Here is a 21,512-nt window from a genome sequence, read left to right as displayed (position 1 = left end):
GCGTAGGTGGTGCAGACAAAGTCCAATAGGTTGAGGGAAAGGGAGGGGCGGGGCGTAGTGCTGCAGGCCGGCTTACTGTGTGGGATACGAGGGGAGTTCCCAAGGCCCAGTTCAGAGGTTCTGACGGCTTGTGTACGGGTCACCCTATATATAACTTTATCCTGAAATACTGGCCCTTCGTGGCCCTGCTCTGAAGTTGAGCCTTGACCCGACAGGCCTCTCCAGTAATCTTTGGGCACCACCCGCCCCCCATCTCACTCTACCCTGTCCCAGTCCGGGTGCGCTTGCTTGTTCCTGGGGCTGCCAGTGAGCACACCACACGTCAACTCCACTTTTTATTTCTTTAGATCTGCTTAACGTGTATCAGTTGACAAGGGCGCGAAGGGGCAATGGTTTCGGTCGTTTGGCGGTGAATTTTCTTCGAGTTTACTGTGCAAACTTGTGCCCGGTGCTGCTCCCTCTGCTTCACTGGGGCAATGTCAAGACGATTTTGCCCATGTTCATGTTAGCTTCCATGTGCACGTGGGCCTCTTGGATTTCAGTCACTGGGTAGACGCTATCCAGAACGGGCAACAGACACGGGGACGTCTCCGAGGAGAAGTGAGGCAGAACTTGTTCGGTGAACGCTTTCACCAGCGTTTGTTTGTACTAAAATAGGAAAAGGAAGTGTCAGCTAGGACCCAACGGCCTTGCACTGCCGCTCCCCAACCTGCTCCGCTTTTCTGCTCTCTGAACAGGACACACATCTGAAAAAGTACACGGGGGTACCTTTTAATCATTCCCTTTATTTACCTGTCCCCAAATAGGTAACCTCTCTCCTGTATCAGATAATAATTGAGGCTGGGATTGAAATATTACTGTAAGTAGCAGCCAGGGGGCTGTTCTAAAATAAAAGCTTTAAGCAAGCAGCAGCCAGGGACAGGGCTGTGCAAATGGGATACTTGAGTTCTACTGTAAAACCCATCCTGGGAAGCACTCCCAAAGTCGGTGCTTGTTAGAATGGCACATAGATTTCTGTGAACTTTCTTAATACATGGAAGACCATCCCTTTGCAAACAAAGTCTTGGAACTTTCCGAAGTACTTTTTTTTTCTTCTCTCTCTTTAAAAAAATTTTTTTTTCTGCCGAAGTACTTTTTAATGTGTGTAATACGCTATTCATTCTGTTACAAAGTTTAGATTATATATGAAGTATTAGCCACCCTTTTTCCAGGATGCTGAGGTTTCTGTGGACCCATCCTAATTTATTCTCTGAAATTGGCCTCTTTATATATCCACAGATAAGTTTCTATATAAGCCTAACCAAAGATTTGCTCGAATATCACATCACCCAAAAAGTCAATTCCAATTCATAGTGACCCTGGAGATCAAAAGAGAACCACCCATGGGATTCCCAGGGCTGTAATATTTACAGAAGCAGAAAGCCAATCGTTCTCCTGTAGGGTGGCTGGTGGGTGAATCAAATGGCCAGACTTTTCCATTAGTGGCCTACTGAGCCACCTCGGTGCCTTTCTCACACTTTCATGTAATTGAAATGACATGTTTTCTCTTCATTGATCTCTTACCTTTTTGTCTCTAGATCTTAGCAGACTAGTGATCAGACTTCCTCGTTTAAAAAGTAGCTTGGATAGAAGAGGCCCACTGATGTCATCTCCTCCCATCAGACCATAGAGGATCCAGCGACCATCAAGAGCCAGGCAGTTGACATTCTTCTCCCAATAGGAGCCACCTATGCAGTCTAGAATAAGGTTGACTCCAGCACCTTTCACATGAAACACAGATTTGTGATGTCAGTCAGGCTCAGAAAACTTGGTTTAAAATATGTCTCGGTGGTATATTTGTGGATATATGAGTTTTATTAAGTACAGGTGTAAAAGGTAAATTTATAGGTTGGAACTAGAAACCTTCCACGTGGAAGCATTGTTGTCAATGGAGTTAAGTAGCTGAACTCTATCATGACTGATCCCTACACACAAGACCTTTGGGACCTTCATTTGCTGATGGGGCAATGAGAAGAAACAGCTGCAAACATCAATTAATTGGAACTTGGAATATATTTAGTATGAAATAGGAAAATTGGAATTAGTTAGAAATTAAATGAAATGCATAATAATTGCTATTCTAGGCATTAGCTGAACTGAACCGATATAGGTAATTTTGAATAATAAAATCACATAATTTACTCTGCTGGGAATTAAATAAGAGGAGTGGTATTTCATTCATTATCCCAAAGAGCATTTCACAATCTATCTTGGAGTACAATGGTGTCTGTGATAGGCTAATGGCTATCTGCACGCAAGGTAATCCAATCAATACAACTGTTATTCAAATTTAAGCAACCACCACTAAAGTTAGTTGATGCAGAAATTGAAGAATTTCACACTTTCATGTAAATGAAATGACATGTCTTCAGGTAAATGAAATGTACTAATGTCTTCAGGCAGAAATTGATTAAACATGAAATCAAGATGCATTGGTAATTATTGGTGATTAGAATGCAAAAGTTGGAAACAAAGAGGCAGGAACAATAGCTGGAAAATTGGTGACAGAAACAGCGCTGGAGATTGCCGGATTGAACTCTGCAAGACCAAAGACTTCTTCATCATAAATACCTTTTTTCAACACAAAAGGCAACTGTAAACCTGGATTTCTGCAGATGGAATACACAGAAATCAAATTGACTACATCTGTGGGAAGAGATGATAGAGAAGCTCAATATCAGCAGCTAAAACCAGGTCAGGCAGAGGTGACTGTGGAATAGCTAATTAATTGCTCATATGTAAGTTCAGGTTGAATCTGAAAAAAATTAAAACAGGTTCATGAGAGCCAAAATATGACCCTGAGTCTATCCCACCTGAATTTTGAGAATATCTCAAGAATAGATTTGACACATTGAACATTAATGACAGAAGACCCGATGAGCTTTGGAATTACAATAAGAACATCATACACCAAGCAAAAGGTCACTGAAAAGACAGGGAAGAATGAAAAGATGAAAGTAGACGTCAGAAAAGACTCTGAAACTTGTTCTTAGCAGTGGAGTAGATAAGGCAAATGTCAGAACTGATGAAGCCAAAGAGCCGAACAGACAATTTCAAAGGGCAGCTTGAAAAGATAAAATAGTATAATGAGATGCGCAACATCAGAAACAAAAAGGAAGAGTATGCTCATGATTTCTTCAACTGAAGGAACTAAAGAAAAATTCAAGACTTGAGTTACAATATTGAAAGATTAAATGAGTGAAATATTGAATGATGCAGGCAGCATCAATAGAAGATGGAAAAAAGAAAAGAAGATGGAAAGAATGCATCGCATCACTTCCCAAAAGAACTAGCCGACATTCCACCATTTCAAGAGGTAGTGTATGAGCAAGAACCAATGGTATTGAAAGAGAAGGTCAAGCTGCACTGAAAGCAATAGCCAAAACCCCAATTTTTTTTAAAAGTTCACTGCCATCAATCCAATGCCAATGCAGAGTGACCTGATAAAGCAGGGTAAAACAGCCCCCTGTGGGTTTCTGAGATTGTAATTCTTTACAAAGAGTAGAAAGCCCTCTCTTTCTCCTGGGCCCTTTGGATTATACCCCAATGCGTAAGTACTGTGGTACCAGAGCTCCTTAGCCATAAACAATACTCCAAGAATGGATGGAATGTTTCAACAAGCTGATGAAGCATTTGGAAGCACTCCCTCATCTATATTAAGAAATTTGGAGCCCCCAATAAAATGACTAAAAAAACCACAAATGGATGCAGTTAAAAATTGAAAAATGAGATGTAAGATCTGTGAATCTAAGAAAATTAGAAGTTGTAAAAACTGAAATGGAACGCATAAAGATCAATATTCTTGGCATTGGAAGCTGAAATGACTGATATTGGCCATTGTGAATCAGAAAATCATAGTTTACTAGACCAGAGATTACAGATTCAAGGGGAAAGTCATCACATTCTTCATCAAAAAAGATACTTAAAGTACAGTGCTATCTGTAACAGAATAATATTTATCAGAGTACAAGGAAATCCAGCCAATAAAACTATTATTCAAATTTATGCACCAGCCAGTGAAGCTAATGATGCAGAAATTGAAGAATTCTACCAATGTCTTCATTTGAAAAGATGTTTATTTGTGTTTTATGGACTATACAGAGGAATTTGTGTGAATCCTAAAAAAATTAAGAATAGCCTTGAGATGAATGGGAATTTCAGAGTATTTAATCCTGCTCATGCTGAGCCTGTACATTTATCATGGGGCTGTTGTGTGAACAAAACGAGAAAATACTGCATTGTTTAAAATCAGGAAAGGTATGTGTCAGGGATGTAGTCTCTGACCATAATTATTCAATTTATGCTGAGCAAATCATCAGAGAGATGGGTTATTTGAAGAAGAATGTGGCATCAGGATTTGAAGAAAGCTTATTAAAAACCTTCAAATTTGCAGATGGCACAACTTTGCTAGTTTAAAATGATGAAAACTTGAGTCACTTGCTGATGAAGAACAAGTCTTGTAGCTTTCAGTATGGATTACAAATCTCCGTAAAGATAACCAAAATTAAATAGGTAACATCATGGAAAATAGAAGAAAGGTTGAAGTTGTCTAGGATTTTGTCTTGCTTAGATCCGAAATCAATGCTCATGGAAATAACAGTCAAGGTATCGAAGGATGCATTGCATTTGGTAGATCTGTTGTGCAAGATCTCTTTAAAATGTTGTAAAACAAAGGTATTACTTTGAAGATTAAGGTGTGCCTGAACCAAGTCGCGGTATTTTCAATCACTCATAAGCATGTAAAAGCTAGACATTGAATAATGAAGACCAAAGAAGAATGGATGTATTTGAATTATGGTGCTGGAGAAGAATATTCAAAGTACCACAGACTGCCAAAAGAACAGACAAATCTGTCCTGAATAAATACAGCCAGAATGCTCCTTAGAGGCAAGGGAAGTGAGACTTCATCTCACATAATTTGGACATATTTTCAGGAGAGTCCAGTCCCTGAGGAAGGACATCAAGCTTGGCCAAGTGGAGAGTCAGGAAAAAGAGGAAAGCTTCTGATAGCTGGGAAGTGCTGTAGGTGAGTCGATGGCACCCAGCAGCACAACATCCTCCAGAATAAAATTGGTGAGTTGTATAGACTGCAAGCACCATGAAGAGTTTGGGGAAATTGTTGATTAACAAGCTCAGGAATCATCAATAAATGTTTCATGACCAAGAAATACTGAGTCTTGAGAGATAGGCAAAATCTGGATGAAGAAAAGAACAGAGAAGGAGTGTTCATGTCATGATAATAGAAGTACAAGGACAAATTTAGTGAGTTCTGGCAGCAACATGCAGAACATAAGGAAAATAGGTAAGGATGGCAAAACTGTCATGTACTCTGGACATGTCAGAAAAGTAGTCCTTGGAGAAGAACGCCATGCTTGGTAAAGTGGTGGGGCAGTGAAAAGAGGAAGACCTTCAACAAGGTGGATTGACACAGTGACCGAATCTGTAGGCTCAAAACTAAGAACAAACAACGGGCAGTGCTTTGTTCTGTTGTGCATAGGGTTGCTATGAGTTGGAACCAACTTCATGGCACACAACAACAACAATGGGAAATAGACCTAGAACCAAATGCTAAAGCTGCTAATTATGACATCTGTTATCATAAGCAATTTAATAAAATTCTGTTAGCCACACACACACACACAAAGAAATCTGGAAGACAGCTACTTGACCAACTGATTGGAAAAGATTCCTATTTGTAATCATTCCAAAGAAAGGTGACCCTACAGACCATACAAATTATAGACAATATCAATGGTATCACATGCATGTAAAATTTTGCTGAAGATCATCCAACAACAATTGCAGCAGGACATTGACAGGGAGCTGCCAGAGGTTCAGGCCAAATTCAGAAGAGGACATGAAGCAAGAAATATCATTGCTGGTGTCAGATCGATCTTGGCTGAAAGCAGAGAATACCAGAAAGATGTTTACTGATGTTTCATTAACTATGCAAAGGCATTCAACTGTGTGGGTCATAAAAAAAACTACGGATAACCTCGAGAAGAAGGGGAATTCCAGAATACTTCATGTGCGCATGCAGAACCTGTTCATGGATCAAGAGGCAGTTTTGGGAAGAGAACCAGGTTCATGCTGTATGCTTTGAAATCAGGAAAGATGTGTGTCAATGTCGTTTCCTCTCCCCATACTTATTTGATCTGTGTGCAGAGCAAATCATCAGAGAAACTGGATTACATGAAGAAGAATGTGGCATCAGGATTGGAAGAAGCTTTATTCACAACTTGCTTGCTGAAAGTGAGAGACTTGAAGTATTTGCTGATGAAGATCAAGGATTATAGCCTTCAATGTGGATTTCAATTTACTGTTAAGAAAACAAAACCGATCCTTTTCCGGTTCGTAAACATGATGATCGGGTCCTCACGCGTCTGTGTGACATGTGCCTCCCTTAATGCTTGTTACGACGTGGGCACGTTACCCATCTGACACGAAAAAAAAAAAAAAAAAGAAAACAAAAACCCTCACAACTGGACCTATGGGTAACATCATGATAAGTGGTGAAAAGACTGAAGTTGTCAAGGATTTTGTCTGGCGGGGATTTATAATCACTTCCCATGGATGCAGCAGTCAAGAGATCAAAGGACACATTGCACTAAGTCAGTGGTTCTCAACCCTTTCACAGGGACGCCTGACCCTTTCACAGGGGTCGCCGATTCATAACTAGCAAAATGACAGTTATGAAGTAGCAGTGAAAATAGTTTTATGGTTTGGGGTCACCACAACATGAGGAACTGTATTAAAGGGTCGCGGCATTAGGAAGGTTGAGAACCACCGCACTTAAGTAAATCTGCTGCAGAAGATCTCTTTCAGGTGTTGACAAGCAAGATGTTTCTTTCGAGACTAAGGTGTGCTGAACTCAAGCCATGGTATTTTCAATCATCTCACAGGAATGTGAAAGGTGGATACTGAATAAGGAAGATCACAGAAAAATCAATCCATCGGAACTATGGTGCTGGTGAAGAACATTGAAAGCACCATGGACCGCCAAAAGAACGAACGGATCTGTCTTGGAAGAGGCACAGCCAGAATGCTCCTTAGAGCCAAGGATGGCAAGACTTCGCCTCATGTGCTTTGGACATGGTATCAGGAGAGACCAGTCCCTGGAGAAGGACATTATTCATGGCAAAGTGGAGGGACAGCGTAAAAGAGGAAGGCCCTCAATAAGAGGGATTGACCCAGTGGCTGCAACAATGGGCTCAAGCATAAAAACAATTGTGAGGATTGTGCAGGACCATGTGTGTTTTGTTCTACTGTACACAGGGTCTCTATGAGTCCAGACTGACTCAACAATACCTAACAACAGCAGTAATAAGAGGGGAGCAAGATGGAAACGGGGTGATGCTGATAAGAGTGTGAAAGAGCCTGCTGTTAATCAGAATACTAGTAATATAATAAAAGATTTAGTTGTTAAAGGCCCACAATGTAACAACCCCATCCCTCCACCCCTCCCCACTCCCTCTAGAGTAAAAATTCCTTTTAAGCTCAGTCATTTTGAATGTTCTCACTCAAAAGTAGGTAACCAAGCCCATTAAGATGCATAGCCAGGTTGGAAGCATTCCCCCATTCAGAGGCCGCGGGTTGGTGGTCTGGTGAGGCTGGGCATGGAAACACCCGCTAAATTAAATAAAGTCACATAAAGCTGTAGGGGATGATGATCCAGTGAAGCCTGCACATATGGAAAATTTCCTATGATCACTGCAAAACCTGTCATTTCTGTCACATTGTTTAGAGTATCAATTGCAACCATTGCAAAACCTGCTAATCACTTCCTGCCACCATTGTAAGACCTGTTTTGTTTTGTTTGTTTGTTTTTTGTCACAGTTTGAGGTATATAACTTGTTTGATTTTCACGGAATTCTTGAAGCGGATCAGAGGTGGGAAACCCCATTGTTTCTTTCTGTCTTCAGTTTCAGAATGGGCTTGGAATTTCCTCAAATCAGCCTGTTCTCTGTCTTTGGTGGAAACAGTAACAGGCAATCCCAGACCCTTGGTTCCTGGCAACACCACCATGACCTGGTGAGTCCCCTTATCCCTACATAAATACAGTATACACCAGCACCCAGGTATGAGTGAGAACAGAACGTGGGGGGTCTACTCAGGCTATGAGGCAGGTTAGTTGTTCATATTTCAGTTATGAGGTGTGTGCACTGGATTATCATATGAAAAATGGAAAGGGATGAGCCAGAAACAGACACATGTGGCTCTGGGACACAGAGACAAGCACACCTACTCATCCATTTTTCTCCTTCCCAACCCCACTAGGTCCAGTTCCCAATTGGCTTGCGCCTCTAGCCCCCTGGTAACTCACTATGCAGTGGCTGGCTGGGAAGATGAGGCCTCCGGCATCTCTTTGTGATTATCCAGTTTCTAACATGTGTATGAATGACATCACCAGTCCGAATCCACGTGGACATGACCCATGCTCAGTATCGACTCCCTGTGTCCAGTGGCCAGAGTCCGGAGTACTAGAATCTGAGCAGGCCAGCCATTGCGCATGAAGCAGAGACCCGCAAGCACTGCAGCTCACTGGCCACCTGAGCCTGGGGAGGCTCTCTGGATCATTCCCCACATTCCTGCTGAGCTGTAAACGCAGTGGTTTACCTTTGGTGAACTTCAGTGTCCCCTCGGAAAAGTCCTCTTCTTTGTAATTGAATCCAACAGCTGCTCCAAGCTTTTCGGCCATTTGAATCTTGCGCTGTGAGCCAGCTGTGACCAGTGGGATAGCTCCAGCCATCCGGGTGAGCTGGATAGCCGCTGTACCCACTCCACTTGACCCTGCGTGGATTAGCACAGAGTCTCCGGCCTGAACGTTTCCTATGATCAAAAGCACAGAACCATCCTCTTTGCAGGCATAGTCCACGACTATGACCTGGACCCGGGACCATGAAATAGCCCAGTGGTTCTCAACCTTTCTAATGCCACGCCCCTTTAATACAGTGCCTCATGTTGTGGTGACCCCCCCACCCAACCATACCACTATTTTTGTTGTTACTTCATCACTGTCATTTTGCTATTGTGATGAATCGTGTGACCCCTGTGAAAGGGTCATTCGACCCCCAAAGGGATCGCGACTCACAGGTGAACCGCTGGTCTTAGGCAGCGTCTAAGTCTCCCTTAGACTCCCTCATGGGAACTCTTGGGTGGTCTCGGTGGGCTTGGAGAGGAATCAATGAGTTGATAGAATGGCACTTTCTTCTATCCTTGGACTCCCAGAGGGAAGCTCAGCGGGAGGACTGCTGGGCCTACAGAGGGGAGATGTGCGGTGTTTTCTGTCTAGCGCCCTACAGGCCTTCTGTCTGCAACTGGGAATTCCTGTCTCAACAACAAGCCATTGCCAACATGGTTTGAGGATCTAACACCGTAGATAAGGTGTTGGGCTTGGTGTGGATAAGTGCCCATGCCAAAGTTGCCCTGGAGGACTGCTGGGATTTGAGGGGACTGAGGTATGGAGGAATTGAGCCACACATTTAAGGGAGTGAGCCTGGGCGGTGTTCCTCACCCAACAGATGTAACAGCTGGAAGGCGGTGAGCCAGGCCTCTGGGATGGCTGCAGCCTGGGGCAGTGACAGGCCCTCAGGGATGGGCATGAGGAGCCCCTCAGGGACAGTGACATACTGAGCCTGGCCCCCGCCGGGCAGCAGAGCCATGGCTGAGTCTCCAGGCTTCCAGTGCCCCTGGCAGCCAGGTCCCAGCTCGGCCACATGTCCGGATGCCTCCAATCCCAAAATGTTGCTGGCTCCTGGAGGTGGGGCATACTGGCCTCGTCTCTGCAGAGAGAGGAACACACCTGTCATGGTGAGCGTGGTCTGAAATGTGCTTCTCACCATCCCTGACCTTTGGTCCAAATCTCCTTATTTTTTCAAATGGTGCAGTTGGCCAGAAAAAGGGAGAGGGGAGGGAACTTTATGCAAAGAAGAGGTTATAGCTGAATGTCATAAGTGGTAGGCCCTTTAGCTGTCTACGTAATGTCAACCCCTTATTTTACAAATAAAGAAACTGAGGCTGGGCAGGGACCTGCCCTGCCTAAGGTCACAAAATATATTAATAGCAAGACTAGGAATAAAACCCTGGGCATAAACAGAGTTCTCACTCTCCTCTAGTTGGTGACAAGTCAGGAAACTGCCGGCTTGCTGTTAGCAGCCACTGCACAACCAGGGCCCCTCCCTTCAGAGCAGCCAGCCACCTTATATATCAGGAGTCAGGCTGTGCAAAAACGAATCCCATCCCTCAGAGCCTCAGACCCTCTAGAGCAGCGGTTCTCAACCTTCCCAATGCCACGACCCTTTCATAGTTCCTCATGTTTTGGTGACCACCCGCAACCATAACATTATTTTTGTTCCTACTTCATAACTGTCATTTTGCTACTGTTATGAATCGGGTGACCCCTATGAAATGGTCATTCGACCCCCAAATGGGTCGTGACCCACAGGTTGAGAACCACGGAGCCTAGAGGCTAGCGGCTTTAGATCAGTGTGCATGGTAATCATTTGAAACGCTTTTTCCAAGTACCCTTGCTCTGGTCATGTTTATATTGGGCAAAGGACCCCAGGTGGTTCTGGTTCGCATGTCTGAATGACCCCATCAAACTTGCCTCAAACAGCAGGTGGGAGCAGTGCATACTTCAGAGGCCCCGCACTCTTGGCTTGATCACTACCTGATGAGTAGTGTAGTGGCCTTGTTTGTTTTGTTTTTGCTTTTGTAAAATACAACGAGTGGACAGAGTTGCTGTGGGGACGATGTGCCTAAGGGTGCGTACGAGGCGCCCAGATGGCACCAGGAGGTCAGCCATCAGAATGCACCTGCTTCCCAGAGAGAAAGAAGGGGCTGTCCGCTCCCTTAAAGATGTGTCAGCTTGGATGATTGCAGGTGCACCCTATCATTAAATCTTCCTTTATGGTCCATTTAAACTTGTTCTAGTTTTTAATATTTTCTGCTTTCTTTTCTATTGCGGTTTTTACCTGTTTGACGTTGTTATTCTTGTTAGCTTCTGTTTGTTTGTTTTTAAGTGTTTTTCTGGATATGAATCCAGGATGGTAAAACTCTAGAGACAGTAGCTGGATTAATGGTTCCTTCAGGGCATGGCAGGGGCGGTTGAGGGGGATGAGGAGCTAATAATAATGAGTACAAGAATAAAGAAAACATTCTAAAATCAGTGATGACTGATGTGGCAGTTACATAATCTCCTGTCAACTTGTGAAGGGGTAGAGTCTCGCCTGTCCATCAGGTGGAAGCTTGATGACCTCATTTGGAGACTCCACAGAGATAAATAAGTCACTGTGGGCCGGATACACACACTCTCTCTGCTTCCTCTTCCTGCTGACAGGAGACATGGAGCTACGCTAGAGCCCTGACACTGAAGGAGCCACGTGGAGACCCCTGCCAGTGCTGAGATGCTTCCACTGCCACTGGATCCACAAGATCTTCCACCCACTGGCCTGTGATCTTCCTGCATTCGGTGTCATTGCATGTTTTGTGTGAGTCTGAAGAGGAATTTATAGATTGGTATGGGACATATGGGCTAATATCAGACTTATGGACTTAATCTGGACTGAGTTGGGATGTTTTCTTAATGTACAATTGCTCTTTGATATAAAGCTCTTTCTTATACACATTTGAGCGTCCCGATTTGTTTCTCTAGTCAATCCAGACTAACATAATTGAACATCTCTTTTGTATACGATTGAACTATTGAATTGTATGATATGTAAATTATGTGCCAATAAAATTATTAAAAAGAAGAAGATGAAGATTTACAGTCTTGGAAACCCAATGGTGCAGTTCTACCCTGTCAGAAGGGCGGGCTACTGAGTCCAACTGACTCTAGGGCAGTGGGTTAGTGTAGGCACTTTCTGGCTCTTAATCTATAGGTTACGCCTGTGTGGACGCTGCTTTGCAAATTATCCAGGCATGATTCGATCTCTCGGAACTCTGCACACTCAGGGAGGTCCTGGCAAGGCTCCGTGCGGTTTCTCCACGTCCCTCCTTTGCCCAGGGCCTGTTTATTTATCCAGGCCCCACCCTGCACCAGCCACACCTGGCCCCTGTGTACCTGGAGTAAATCCGCCCGGTTCAGGGCGCTGGCCGCCACCTTGAGAAGGACTTCGCCCTCTCCCGGGCTCGGCTTGGCCACCTCCTTTAGATAAAGGCTTTCTGGTCCCCCGGGTTTGTCGAAGTACACCGCTAACATGTTCTGTTTTGGGGGCACACAGGTTGGAGAAAGGAGCGCGTTCCAAGCCGATTGCGGTGCCCTGCAGCCCACCAGCCGGCCTTTCTGGGTTGCTTCCGCCTGGTCCTGCCCTGCGGGTCCCAGCCGCCCCTCAACGATCCCCACCGGCAACCCGGGCAGCAGGCGGGGGTGGGGACGCGGCCTAACAGGGAGCCGCTGCCCAGCGTTACTCCGAGCCGAGCCGCGTTGGGACCCTCCCCGCCTATCCACGACCCCCACGCCCGTCATCTTACAGTGGGCCGGGCTTCTCTGCTGTGCACGCGCCCTGGGCTCCTGTGGGTCCCCGCCGCTGGCCAGGGAGGGATGGACTGCTGGACTCCGGCAGCAGGGGCGCGGCCCACTGGACAAGGCCCTCCCCTCTCCTCTCCTTCTAAGATGGGAAGCTTCTTGCCGGTGTGAGTGGCTTTCTCTAGGGCCTTGCAATTCAGATTATTCCTCCCTACACACACATATTATTCCTCCTTACACACGCACACTTTTTCTAGAAATTGATCTTTTTCACACACACATTTTTTTTTCTAGAAATTGGTCTTTTTCTCCACGTTACTGGGAAGAGAGAGAACATCTTCCGTTCCCAGCCCTATCCTCTTGGCCTGCATAGGATGGATCCATTTTCCATTCAGGCCAAGCTGTGAGCCTTTTAGCTCTGTACATCTGGCATCCTGCCTCTGCTAGTCTGGGTTGACTAGAAAAACAAATCCAGAGACACTCATATGTGAATAAGAAAGAGCTTTATATCAAAGAGCTATTGTATATTAAGAGAACATTCCCCACACACGCTCCAAATAAAACAGCCCAGTCCAGTCCAGTTCAAGTCCATAAGTCTGATATTAGCCCACATGTCTGATACCAATCTATAAATTCCTCTTCAGATTCACACAAAACATGCAATGACACGGAATGCAGGAAGATCACAGGCCAGTGGGTGGAAAGTCTTGTGGATCTAGCGGCAGTGGAAGCCTCAGTGCTGGCAGGGGTCTCCACGTGGCTCCTTCAGTGTCGGAGCTCTAGTGTAGCTCCATGTGTTTTGTCAACAGGAATGTCTCGCAGGGAGGGTCTCTGTGTCCTGCTTCCACTGAGCTAGTTACCTCTGTGGTGCCTCCACATGAGGTCATCAAGTTGCGACGTAGGTTGACAGGCTAACTTCCACCCCTTTACTCTTACTAGTCTCAAGTTGACAACAGATGCTGTAACTGCCTCACTGCCCTCTGGGCTGGCATCTTGCGCATGTGTGGAGAAGCACCCGAGGTTGCTGAGGACGGAGTTAGCTGCGAAGGAGAGGAGAAAGAGGAGAAACGGGAGGAAAGCAACCCTGGAATCCTTATTCCTTCTCCCGACACTTCACAAAACAAGATCCGAATAAGTCGGAGAACACCACTTATTGGGATAAGAAAAACCAAATCAGTATATAACCTCATTGTACATTCAATTATAATTCCAATTGTGTGTGTGTGTGCACTCACATGCGTTTAATTGTGTACAATTGACATGGAAGAAATGGCCAAGAAATATATGAAAAAGAATAGTGAGGAAGATTTACATGACCAAATGTCAGAAAATTCCAAAATAATAACAGGATTAACAGTATAGTATTTAAGACGAGTTTGTCCCATACAAATAAAAGGCACCGGCATAGAAGAATATATGTCCCTGAGATGTTTCGTACAGCCTTGTTCATAGAGACAAAAATGTAGACTCACAGTAGATCTCACTGGTAGGGAGAAAGCCAGATAAATGATGCATAGTGGGTGTCTTTGAAAAGAGGAAGTAGAGATACCGAAGCTGAAAAGTGGTTTTCTTGTAGTATATGCTTAATGAGGATATCATTTTTATTTTTAAAAATTTACAAAAATCCCCCTACATGTGTAGACAAGACCACACACCTATACTCATTTACTTAAATGATCGTGGAGCAAGCTGTAAGGTGCTCTCTGCTCCCATCAAGAATTACAGTCTCAGAAACTGACGCGGGTGGTTCTACCCTGTCCTATGGGACCACTATGGCTTGGAATCAACTTAATGGCAGTGAGTGGGTGAGAGAGCAAGCGAGTGAGTGAGGGTTATTTTAGTATATGTGCCGCCGAAGCAAGCACGTGAGTGAGGGTTATTGTGGGTTACCTGGGAGATGGTATCGAACCCTGGGTGGTACAGTGGGCTACACACTGGGCAGCTAACCTCAAGATCCTCAGTTCAAACCCACCAGTCACTCAGAAAGTAGGTCAGTTTTCTCCACAAAGATTTATAGCTTTGGAAACCCTAGGAAACTGTTGATAGCCTCCTCTGTCTTATCAGGTCCCTGTGATCAGAATTTACTTGATGGCAGTTGGTTTGGTTTGGGAGATGATACTGGGGGAAGGGAAAGGGGGGGAGAAGGGGAGGAAGCAAACTAAAAAGTTAAAGAGGGGGAAATGAACATGTTCTGTAAACGAAGTGACATTTTAAATTAAGAAAAAAATTGAAGCAGATTGTTACCCTGTAGTCTCGGTGAACTGTGTCTCCTTGTAGCCACACCCCTGTGATCATGGTCTCCTCACAGGTCGACTCTGGCATCGACCGTGTGACTCGCTTTGGGCAGGGGAACAACGAAAGGTGCCTATGTGCTGAAACTGCCACCATGATAGGAAGAAGCTTGAACTAGCTTCCCAGATGAGATGGTGTGGAGTGGAGACGAGCCATTCTTGACCTTGTAGCTGGCTGCAGCCACAGGATTGACCCAAAGGGAGCGAGCCCTGGTGCTGCAGTGGTTAAGCACTGCCTTGCATACAGAAACGTTAGTAGTTTGAACCACTGGCTATGCTGAGGGAGAAAGATGTGGCAATCTGCTCTCACAAAGATTTATAGCCAGACCCGAAAAAATTAGTAATTTATAAATTATCAAGGGTTTCTGAGGGAGGGAGGGTGGGGGAAAGGGGGAATGAGCTGATACCAAGGAATCAGGTAGAAAGAAAATGTTTTGAAAATGATGATGGCAACAGATGTACAAATGTGCTCAACACAATGGATGGATGGATGGATGGATGGATGGATGGATGGATGGATTGTGATAAGAGCTGTAAGAGCCCCCAATAAAATGATTTAAAAATAATAAAAATAAAAGACTTAAGGTCTTGGAAACTCTCTGTGGGGTTGCTGTGAGTCGGGCAGGGCATTCTGGTGGTGCAATGGCAATGGGCCACATATTTAACTGCTAACCACAAGGTCAGCTGTTCGACTCCACCAGCTGCTTCCCAGAGAAAGAGGAGGCTGTCTACTTCTTGAACGATAGAAACTCAAAGGATCAGTTCTAGTCTGTCTTATAGGGTCGCTATGATTTGGAATAGACTTAATGGCAGTGAGTTTCATTTTGGCTGTATGAGTCAACCAGGAGTGCTGATGGGTTTTACAAGGTGGGCTGTTAACTGCAAAGTCAGCAATTCAACTCCACCAGTGGCTCCTGGTGAAAGATGTGGCTTTCTACATCTGTAAAGATTCACAGCCTTAGAAACCCACCAGGGTCATTCTGCTCTGTCTCGGGTCACTATGAGTCCAATTTCACTCGGTGGCAGTGTATTTGGGCTTTTTGATGCATATTTGGATTATAGTAGAGAGAGATTTGAGATGGAGGGAGTAGCACATTTGAAGGCGCTGTAACTGGAGCGGAGCATGGTGGGAGGTCAGGCCTCAGAGACAGGCTTGTGTGAATCAATGCCAAAGACATGGTATAATTTTTGTTTGCTTTTGATTTCTCACTAGATTTGAATATTTTAAAAATGACTTTATTGGCACATAATTCTCACAAATCATACAATAGTTTAATCATATTAAGAAGAGTTATACAATCATGAGCACACATCAATTTTCAAACATCTTATAAGGTTTCTATTATAATTTTAATGGAGCAACAGAAGGCTAAGCAGGGCCGTGACATAATGAAGTTTGCATTTTTGAGAGCTGGATTGAGTTCTGTTCCCCCAAAAGGTGTGTTGAACTCTTAATCCCCATCCGTATGAATGTGACTCTGTGGAAAAAGGGGTCTTGTGATATTTATGAGGCCAGATCGGAAAGTTGTGAAGAATGTTGAGTGAAACCTGACTCGTGGTGATTCCTTACGTTGGGGTAGAACTCCTCCATCCAGTTCTCACCAGCTGAGTCTTCCGAAGCAGTTCCTCACAGACCTGTATTCTGAGCAGGTTCTGGGTGAATTAGAATCTCCAACCTTTCATTAGCAACTGAGCACATCAATCATTTGTACCACCCAGGGAAGGACTTCATACTGGAGTAGGGTGGTGTATTGGACAGGGTTCTCTAGAGAGACAAACCAGATTGCTAGTAATTATATATAAATATATTTATAAAGATAGATATATAATTCAAGAAATAAACTGTTAAATAATATACAGATAGATAATACAAGAAATTAACAGTTAAATTATAAAGCAGTGAGACACCAGCAGTCCTTCCAGTTTTGAGAGCTGCCAGTTGCCAGACCCCTTCTGTAGAGAGAGCTGGGCTATATATACCCAGGCAGCAAACAGCAAGGCAGGTCCCCAACTGTCATCAACTGTCAGTCCCCAGCTCCAGAGATGAACATTCCAATCGTGTGGGCTTAAAGGGACCTCAACTTACAGCGACACAGTCCACAGGCTAGGCATCCCACAGGTAGTGTACCCCTTTAAATTGAGGCACAGAAATACCAAGGTGAGGCTCACTGAGTCATTTATCCCTCTGCCCTTCAGTTAATCCTACTTGTGTTTATCGGCCAGGCTGGCATAATAAACTAAAGCAGGTGGGTCCTTAACATAATCTGAAAAATTGCATCTTATAAAAAAGAAACACACACACGGAAGAGATCATCTGAGGATCCCAAGGAATATTAGGAGCTACTGGCAAGGAAGAGCCTGGTGAACTGTGAGCTGGGCTGCTAATTTCATGGTTAGCAGTTCAAAACCACTGGTCCCTCTTTGGGAGAAAAATGAGGCCATCTACTCGCTTCAAGATTTATAGCCTCAGAATGCCTAATGGAGTTTGATCAAGTGCAATGTAGTTGAGAGAAAGTACTGAGAGTCGAATGAAGGTCAAACATGATAATGGAACAGGAGGAAAGTAAAAAGAAAGAGAAAAGAACTAGGGGGCAAAAGACATTTATAGAGGTATAAATATAGGTATGCACATATGTAAATATATTAATATATAATAATAGGGATATAGGTCTATATATATATTTATATGTTAAGTATTAAGGTAGCAGATGGACATTGGGTCTCTACTCAAGTATTCCCTCAACACAAGAACACTTTGTTCTAATAACCTGGTATTCTGTGATGCTAACCTTCCTGAAAATCACTGAAGTCAAAATGGGTGCATAAGTAAATGTGGTGAGGAAAGCTGATGGTGCCAGACGATTAAAAGATGTAACATCTGGGGTCTTAGAGGCTTGAAGTTAAACAAGCAGCCATCTAGCAGGAAAGCAACAAAGCCCACATGGAAGAAGCACACCAGCCTGTGTGATCACGAAGTGTCGATAGGATAAGGTATCAGGCATCAGAAGACCCAAAACAAACAATCATATCAATGCAAATGATGGGGGTCAGAGTGGAGACCCAAAGCCTATCTGTAGACAATTGGACATTCCCTCACAGAAGGGTCACAAGGAAAGGACAAGTCAGCCAAGCTGCAGTACAGCACCAACAGAACACACAACATTCCTCTAGTTCTTTAATGCTTCTTTCTCCACTATCATGACTCCAGCTCTACCTTACAAATCTGGCTAGACCAGAGCATGTGCACTAGTACAGATAAGAGCTCTCGACACATGGAATTCAGGACAGATAATGCCCCCCCCCCCGGAACAGTAATGGGAGTAGTGATACCATGAGGGTAGGGGGAAGGTGGGGAGAGAAGGGGGAGAAACAGGTAATCCACTACAGTGATCACTCATAACTCACCCTCTCCTTCCCAAAGGGGGTGAACAACAGTAACGTGGGAGAAGGGAGACAGCAGGCAGTGTAATAATAATAATACATAAATTATCAAGGGTTCATGAGGATGGGAAGGGAGGGGAAGGAGGGGAAAAAAGAGGAGCTGATAACAAAGGCTCAAGTAGAAAGAAAATGTTAGAAATGATATCAACATATGTCCAAATGTGCTTGATATAATCATATATGGATTGTTATATAAGAGCCCCCAATACAAATTTTAAAAATTAAAAAAAGATCTACAGCCTCTGAAACCCAAGGGAGCCGTTCTACTCTATCCTGGAGGTTGCAGGGAAGAGCCCTTGCCTGGAGCTGAAAACTTGATGTGGAATTCTAGCCTGAAGAATTGCAATCCACTTCCGGTTTTTAAAGTCACCTGCTCTGTGGTATTTTGTGATAGCCGCTCTAGACATCAAAGGACGCGGATGCCAGGAAATCGATGGGAAGAGTTGTAGTGGCTCAGAGGCAAGAGAAGGGTGGCTTGGATTCAGGGAGATGGTAATTGTGCTAGTTAAGGTTTACTGTGCCAACCTGGCTGATAAACACTGAAGGGCAGTGTAATTGAAGGGCAGAGAGATAAATGGCTCAGCAAGCTTTGCGCGTCTGGTTCTCGGGTCTCTTGCTCTCTGATGGTCGGACCAGGGTGCAGCTGCCTTAGCCAGTTCCCTGCTTCAGCTGGCAAGGCTCACTTACTGCAAGGCATCCCTGAGAAGCCACCCTGATGCAGCACTGGGTGCCGGAGCAGCCATGGGGAGACCCCTGCCAGCGCTGAGATGCTTACACGCTCACTGATTCGGCTTTCCTCCTGCAGTCTGTGCATGTGTTTTGCAAGTTTGAGGAGGACTTTGTAGATTGATGTTGGACATATGGGCTAATATCAGACTTATGGGCTTGGACTGGATTGGACAGGGTTGGGATGCTTTCTGAATGTACACTTACCTTTTATATACAACTCTCTCTTATATACATATAAGAGAGTCTGTGGACTTGTTCCCCTAGCCTAGCCAGCCTACCACAGTACTGAACCGGAGAGAAAGGGGAGAGTAGAAGATCTCAGGAAACAAAAGCAACTTCTGGGGAAAGTGTTGGCACGGAAGATGAGAGAGAGGGGCTATCCAGAACGATGCCGAGGTGTCTGGCTCGTGCACCTGGATGAATGTTGAGTGACAGTCATAAGATAGATTTTGAACAAGTTAAACGAGAGGTCCCTTCGAGACTCCTGAGTGAAACAGAGTCGTCAGTTGGATATGCGCGTCTGGAGCTCAGAGGTATGGTTGGGGCCAGGGTTCTGTGTTTGGGAGTTAATTTAAACTAGGGCTTTCTTCTTCAACACTGGCCTGCCATCTCAGGTAGGATGAGTCTCCTATCTTCCCCCAAATCTACAGCCCAACGAGTCTAGAATATATCCCTATGAAAAACGACGCCAAAAGAAAAGAGTCAAGGACTATTTGCTCTATAGTTGAGTCAAGGACTATTTATAAACACTTTCCTGTTTGTATATAATGGACAACGCACTTTAACCATGACGGAGTACTTTACAGATTACCAAGTGTCTCTGTTCCTGTGGTCTCAGATAATTCTCTCAGACATGCTGCGAGGCAGCCTGGCCCCAGTTCTCAGTAGCACAGCCCCTCCTGGCCCAGCTCAGCCCAGTCCTGGACCTGCTCATCCCCCCATACCCTTGGCCCTGTCTCCCCCAGTTCCTCTCTACCACAGAGCCAGCATCTCTCATTGACCACACCATGTTTGAGTCAGGGCAGCTCCAGGATAATTTTTCCCACATTCTTGTTGGCCTCCATGTGTGCATGAGCCTTCTGGACATCAGCCAGGGCGAAGACGTTATCCACAACAGGCTGCAGCTGCACGGCATTCCCAGGGGCGAAGTGAGATAAGACTTGCTCCATGAACGTCTTTACCAAGGTTTCCTTGTACTGAGACAGGGGAAAACAGTCCGTTTAGAGGATAAGGATCAGTTGCCAGCTGCTGGGGGTGGGGGCATTATTGCTTAGGGAGCACTGAGTTTCTGTCCCAGTGATGGAAAATCACATGGAGTAAGGGTAGGGCGGCACAGCCGGTGAATGCCATTGCTAGAAAGAAGTTGTACACCCTGACAAAGTTGAATTGGCGTCAAGTTATGTGACAGATATATTTACAACAATACTCAAAAGCATAGCTGTCACTGAGGCTGTCTAGGTGCAATCAATCACCTCATGGGATTTGCTTTGTTGGTTTTGGAGGCTTAAGGTCATAAATCATGGGACATCCCAGTTATGTAATTGGCCTAATAGAATTGTTGGTGCTACTGGTCAACCTCCTAGTTTGTTGCATAGTGCTTGGGGTCCTAAACGCTTGTAAGCAGCCACCCAAGGCCCAGCAATGAGTCTCTATTCACCTGCAGCTGCAGAAGCCGGAGAGTCAGGAACTAGGGGAGGATATGGAATGTGTGACCACCTCCGAGGATAGATGCCCTCGTTGCCATGAGATCAGAACTGCATGGTGCCTGGCTTCCACTACTGAACCTTTTCCATCCAACGTTCTATAGAAGAATTCTGACCAAACGGGTGGAAATGCAGAATAGAAATTCAAAATCTCACAGGATCCAGATTTTTTGGGGGAACCCCCAGAAGCTGGAGGAGCCCCTGAAACCAGGGCCCCAAGATAATTTTTAAGCACAAACCAAATAGTCTCTGAAGCCTTTTGAAAACCAAACAACAATTTAGTTTTTTACTGCCTTGAGCATGGCATCCTATTGTTGTGGAGTCAAACTGACCATGTCAACTAGAGATAGTAGACAGGGAGCTTCAGGGACAATGAGTTTATGCTAATGAGGGAGAAAAAAAGCAGACAAAGAGGGTGGGAATGACTAAACAGCTCCACGAAGGTGATCCTGCTGAATTATATATGTAGAAATGGTTGCTGTGTATATTTTCAACAATAGTGAAATAAAATCATATCTATATGGATAGAGAATGGAGCAGATTCATTGGCCTCTGGAAGCTTTGAAAGGCCCTTCACAAGACAGCGGGGACATCAGAGCATGATTGGTTGACTCTGGGATCAACCATGGCCCAAGCAGGTCAGACAGGGTCATGGAGGAGGAAAGAGCATCAATCCATCCAAATTCCCTTGGGCTCTGGAATCCTTGGATTCTGAAAGCATGGGACTCCCAACAGTAATTAATCTAGGACGTGGCAGAGGGGGTCGGGGAGTAAATCAGAGTCAAATGAGAAAATCGATGACGGGGCTGAGTTGTCTGACGGAGCTGGGGCCAGGATGAG

General features: G+C 44.8%; 1 protein-coding gene, 1 non-coding gene and 1 pseudogene across 3 annotated transcripts; 1 reads left to right on the top strand and 2 right to left on the bottom strand.

Moving 5' to 3' along the window:
* Window positions 1-322: 322 nt before the first annotated feature.
* On the bottom strand, window positions 323-12,637 carry TP53I3 (tumor protein p53 inducible protein 3). Of its 2 annotated transcripts, none has more exons than XM_075557043.1 (6): window positions 12,514-12,637; window positions 12,104-12,244; window positions 9,554-9,821; window positions 8,656-8,868; window positions 1,564-1,760; window positions 323-648 (listed from the first exon to the last, which is right to left on the bottom strand). In XM_075557043.1, exons 2-6 carry the CDS (start codon window positions 12,239-12,241, stop codon window positions 466-468), a joined length of 999 nt encoding a protein of 332 aa, XP_075413158.1. In that variant the 5' UTR covers window positions 12,242-12,244; window positions 12,514-12,637; the 3' UTR covers window positions 323-465. The 2 variants fall into 2 exon arrangements, with proteins under 2 accessions (XP_075413158.1, XP_075413159.1); XM_075557044.1 differs by having other exon boundaries at window positions 8,656-8,829.
* LOC142455918 (small nucleolar RNA U13) lies at window positions 6,379-6,482 on the top strand. The gene has a single exon (XR_012786026.1). It is a non-coding gene; the product is annotated as a small nucleolar RNA U13 (small nucleolar RNA).
* A 5,842-nt stretch (window positions 12,638-18,479) lies between the features above and the next one.
* LOC142455287 (quinone oxidoreductase PIG3-like) overlaps window positions 18,480-21,512 on the bottom strand; it is a 29,375-nt pseudogene continuing 26,342 nt past the window's right edge.

Source organism: Tenrec ecaudatus, chromosome 8, assembly GCF_050624435.1.
Source record: "Tenrec ecaudatus isolate mTenEca1 chromosome 8, mTenEca1.hap1, whole genome shotgun sequence".
Lineage (NCBI taxonomy): Eukaryota > Metazoa > Chordata > Mammalia > Afrosoricida > Tenrecidae > Tenrec > Tenrec ecaudatus.
The sequence above is the reverse complement of the archived record's forward strand: the minus strand, read 5'-3'. Positions and strand labels throughout refer to the sequence as shown.